The sequence below is a fragment of the Geospiza fortis genome, unplaced genomic scaffold (assembly GCF_000277835.1).
Source record: "Geospiza fortis unplaced genomic scaffold, GeoFor_1.0 scaffold112, whole genome shotgun sequence".
Classification (NCBI taxonomy): Eukaryota; Metazoa; Chordata; class Aves; order Passeriformes; family Thraupidae; genus Geospiza; species Geospiza fortis.
The window spans coordinates 14,169,386-14,173,679 of record NW_005054298.1 but is presented as its reverse complement, the minus strand read 5'-3'; the positions used below and the strand labels follow the sequence as shown (position 1 = coordinate 14,173,679).

The 4,294-nt window shown below is 57.7% G+C and overlaps 2 protein-coding genes across 2 annotated transcripts in view; both read left to right on the top strand.

Annotated features, from left to right (window-relative positions):
* Positions 1-4,294, top strand: part of ATG9A (autophagy related 9A) — an 11,229-nt gene that overhangs the window by 5,601 nt on the left and 1,334 nt on the right. Inside the window, exons 8-12 of the mRNA XM_031058421.1 lie at positions 4-231; positions 524-744; positions 1,163-1,280; positions 1,453-1,675; positions 1,797-1,939. Coding sequence (XP_030914281.1) covers positions 4-231; positions 524-744; positions 1,163-1,280; positions 1,453-1,675; positions 1,797-1,939 — 933 coding nt within the window. The remainder of the gene's footprint in view (positions 1-3; positions 232-523; positions 745-1,162; positions 1,281-1,452; positions 1,676-1,796; positions 1,940-4,294) is intronic.
* ABCB6 (ATP binding cassette subfamily B member 6 (Langereis blood group)) overlaps positions 1,818-4,294 on the top strand; it is a 9,679-nt gene continuing 7,202 nt past the window's right edge. Inside the window, exon 1 of the mRNA XM_005415798.3 lies at positions 1,818-1,939. The gene's annotated coding sequence lies outside the window, so the exon portion shown is untranslated. The remainder of the gene's footprint in view (positions 1,940-4,294) is intronic.

Sequence of the window (4,294 nt, the reverse complement as noted above, 5' to 3'; positions counted from 1 at the left end):
AAGACGGAGGCCTCCATTTACCAGCAGGCAGAGGACGGCAAGACGGAGCTATCCCTCATGCACTTTGCCATCACCAACCCCAAGTGGCAGCCACCCCGCGAGAGCACAGCCTTCATCGGCTTCCTGAAGGAGCGGGTGCACCGGGACAGCAGCGTGGCCCTGGCTCAGCAGGCTGTGCTCCCTGAAAACGCCCTCTTCAGCTCCATCCAGTCCCTGCAGTCGGAGTCAGAGGTGCCCAGGCTCAGGGCGTGTGGGTTGTTCTTGGGGTGCTTGCTACATGCTGGGAAATTCATTGTCAGGCCCTCTGGGTAATTTTGCCCTTGCCTGAGATGCATCTGGGGATGAAAATGTGGTAGATCAGCACTATCTGGGACACTTTTGAGTTTCTAGAGAAGGTAACAAACAGGCTGTCCTAGAGCCCTGTGAGATGGGAGAGGGGCCAAGATAGCCCAGCTCTGTGTGTCTGGTGAGATCAGTCCTCCAGCTCTGCACAGGACAGTGACTTTCTCTTTCAACTCTGCAGCCTCACAGCCTGATTGCCAATGTGATAGCAGGCTCCTCAGCACTGGGCTTCCACATGAGCCGGGACGGACAGGCTTCCCGCCATCTCTCAGAAGTGGCCTCGGCTCTGCGTTCCTTCTCCCCACTCCAGTCTGCCCAGCAGCCTTCCAGTGGCTTCCAGGCATCGGGAAGGGACGGAGAGGCAGCCCAGCCTCGTGGTGCCAGTGCCATGACAGCCTCTGGGTAAGCTGCTGGCTGGAGAAGGGCAGCCAGACACCTTGGACGTTCCTTTACCCTTTGCCCAAATGCCATCCTGTTGTCCTAGATGCATGGTGGCATTTATCTCTGCAGTCTGGACAGCAAGGGACATTCACAAGCAGAGTTAGACTCAGGTCTAGGTGCTGGTGCCAGGTGCTAAGGCTGGCCCCAAAGGATAGTGTCAGGGTCCTATTGCTCTCCTGTAGGTACAGTGGTGAAAGACCCCTGTGTAGGGGAGAGGCAGTGGTGTAGCAGGGCTTGTGTATTTTGGGAGATGCTGCAGAGGGGCCTCTTCATACCCAGTTCAGGAGCAGATCTCTGTGAGCCTGACATTAGAGTGGAGAGGGGCTGGGCGTTGTGGGGGCACCTGGGCAGGAAACAATACTGGTGTGTTCCGTGGCAGTGCTGATGCAAGGACCGTGAGCTCGGGGAGCAGCGCCTGGGAGGGTCAACTGCAGAGCATGATCCTGTCAGAGTATGCCTCGACTGAGATGAGTCTTCATGCACTCTACATGCACGAGGTGAGCAACCCAGAGCTGGGCTGGCCAGAGGGGCATGGAGCAAGGCAGGCAGGGCTGGGCCGCCCTGTCCATTGTGATGAGAAAACCAGTGTGTATGCAGTGCTGTGGAGAGGGTGTGTTTGGGCATCTGGTTTCTCCCACGCAGCTGAGTCACTCGTGTTTTGGCTTGCAGTTGCACAAGCAGCATGCCCAGCTGGAGCCCGAGCGGCACACTTGGCACCGCCGGGAGAGTGACGAGAGTGGGGAGAGTGCCCACGAAGAGCTGGACACTCAGCGGGGTGGCCCTGTCCCCATTCCCCGCTCTGCCAGCTACCCCTTCTCCTCACCACGGCAGCCTGCTGAGGAGACAGCCACGCTGCAGACTGGCTTCCAGCGGCGATACGGTGGCATCACAGGTACGGAGCCAGGGCAGAGGTCTGAGTTTGGGTCAGAGCTCTGTAACCGATGTCCTTTATGGACTGGCTAGGCACTGGCAGTCCCCCAGGTAGCTAATCTAATTTCTTGCCTCTCTTGCAGACCCAGGCACAGTGCACAGAGCCCCATCACATTTCTCCCGCCTTCCTCTGGGAGGCTGGGCCGAGGACGGGCAGTCAGCGAGGCACCCAGAGCCTGTGCCAGAGGAGAGCTCAGAGGATGAGCTTCCGCCACAGATTCACAAGGTAAGGGTGGTGGCTGTGGCTGAGAAGGGCAAGGTGTACTCTGATGCCAGGTTGGGGTGCTGGCAGCTGGTCCCAGCAGGTGCCACATTGTCTCTCTATCTTGCAGGTATAGCCTGGTAGACTGGGCATCTCATGGGGCTTGCAGATTGGGAGCCACCTGGACAGCAGGATGTGGCATGGGCTTGATTCTTCTCCTGTACTGAGTGGACATTTTGTTGCCATCAATTGCTGAAGAGACAAAACTTGCCAGGCCAGCGTCTTTGCTGTGGCACCTTGTGTCTAGCCATGTGTCAAGTCAACGCCACTCTGACTTGTGGGGTGAATGCGTGTGTGAGTACATAGCTGTGTCTGTGTTCACATCTGTGTCGTCCGTGTCGGAGGATCTCTGCAGAGCCTCTGGAAACTGATGTGATGGGACTAGCAGTGAGGAGCTGCTGGTGGACTGCTTTGGAGGTGGCAGCAGCAGCTGCTCTTCAAAGAGACGGGAGATGGCATCAGCTCCATCCAGATGTGCGCCCGAAGCTGGGACCTGCCGTCAAAATGAGGGCAGGAGTTGTTGAGGGTGGTCTGAGGGAGCTCAGCCTGTAGCACCACTCTGCCCTGCCTGCAGCCCTGAGAAGGTGCCTAGGACCATGTTAGTCCTCCTAGAGAGGACCAGTGTTGTGCCTCTCAGCCCAGAGCAGGACAACAGTTGGGCAGTCGCCCAGCCCTCTGTCCCTGCACCCTGCAGAGGGGTGGGCCCTGGTGGCTGCTGCTGGTATGAGTACAGGTGAGATACAGAGCTGGTGGGAAGAGCTCTGGTTCGATCCAGGATGCTGCAGCTCTTCCCTGACTCATGACAGCTGGCCCATTCCCTGCATGGAAGAAAGGGCCATTGGAGTGATGCCTCCATGCCAGGGCAGCAGCATCCTCCCATGTTTGGCACCTATGGGATGTGGGCTACTAGTGGGCCCTCCTGCAGTGCCAAAGAGACCCCAGTGTGGAGCAGCCTGGCATCTTTCGGGAGTGCTCACAGCCCACTCAGAGCCCACCCTGAAGGTCTTGTGCTCTGTGTGTTGGTTCCTTTTCTCCAGGCACAAAAAAGGCCTTTTTCCCATGCCTGGGTGCTGTTGTATTGGTTCTGTCCTTCTGATGCAGCTGTTCCTGTGGAACCGGGCCTTTCCTCTTCCCCGGCAAAGGGTTTGGTTCATCTCAAATCTTGCCCAGAGGTTCCCAGCTCCTCGTTTCCTCCTGAAACCTTCCTTTTGCTTACAACATGGTTTCAGACAGCTGCTGTGGAGACCATGCAGCTGTCTCATGCCTGACAGAGCAAGGAGGGGCATCCTGAACCCAGAAAGGAGAGGCACACCTCAGCCCAGACTTGGGATGGTGGTGGGGAGTCAGGATCCTAGCTGTGCAATATAGCCTCAGACCTTCCCACCATCCTCCTGTTTCCCCTCTTTTCTCTTTGCAGCTTCTGGGGAATTGCATCCCAGCTAACTCCTGCCCACGACTTCCTTTCCATTCCCCTTGCCTCTGGCAGGGGCTGCTTGCTTTTGTCATGCGCTCTGCGAGCACTGCACACCCTCCTCTGCTGTCTCTGGAGTCCAGGGCCATCCCTCTTCTCGTGCCAGGGTTATTGCCCTCTGCCCTTTGAGCCTGGGACAGCTCTAAGCCACCTGCTGCCAGTGTTTCTGCACCTGAGTAGCCATGAGCAGGGCCAAGGGGCTTGCACAGGGGCAGGCTCTTTGGGGTAGCAGGCTCCTTATTGCCATGGGGAGGGCTGGGCAGAGCTGGAGCTACTGGGGTCTGTATGAGATCAAACAGAGTCTTCTAAAGCAGAGCTCAGGGTGGGGATCAGCTCTTCAGTGCTGGGGTCAGGGCTCTGTGAATGTGGGTGCTGCTGGGGTCCTTCCATGAAGAAGTGGCTGCAACCGCTCCACAGCAGCTTCAGCTTGGGGCTGTCATGGCTTGGTGAAAGAAAGCAGAAAGCAAATCTAGGAACCCAGATTTTCCAGTGGCTTCTCTTGGTGCCCAGGCTGCTGCCTCCCCTCTCTGGGCCTATGGGACACTGTGTCTGGGCTTCCTAATGGAGTTGCTGGTGGTCTGTACAGCTGAACGGCTGGAGGCAGTGCCCTGGGGCAGGGGAAGACTCTGGATCTTTCCCTGGGCTGGCAGGAGGGAGATGCCAGGCATAGCAGGCCCAAGTCTTTGCCGCATGTTTTGCTTGTGTCGTCAGTGTCCCATGTGCATGGCGAGCCACTCTTCCTCATCTCCTCCTGAGATGTGCGGGCACGGAGGTCCCTGGGGAGTGCAGTATCAAACCCCCGTGCCCTCGCTGTACAGCTGTATAGCCGTCTAATAAAGATGGGGTGT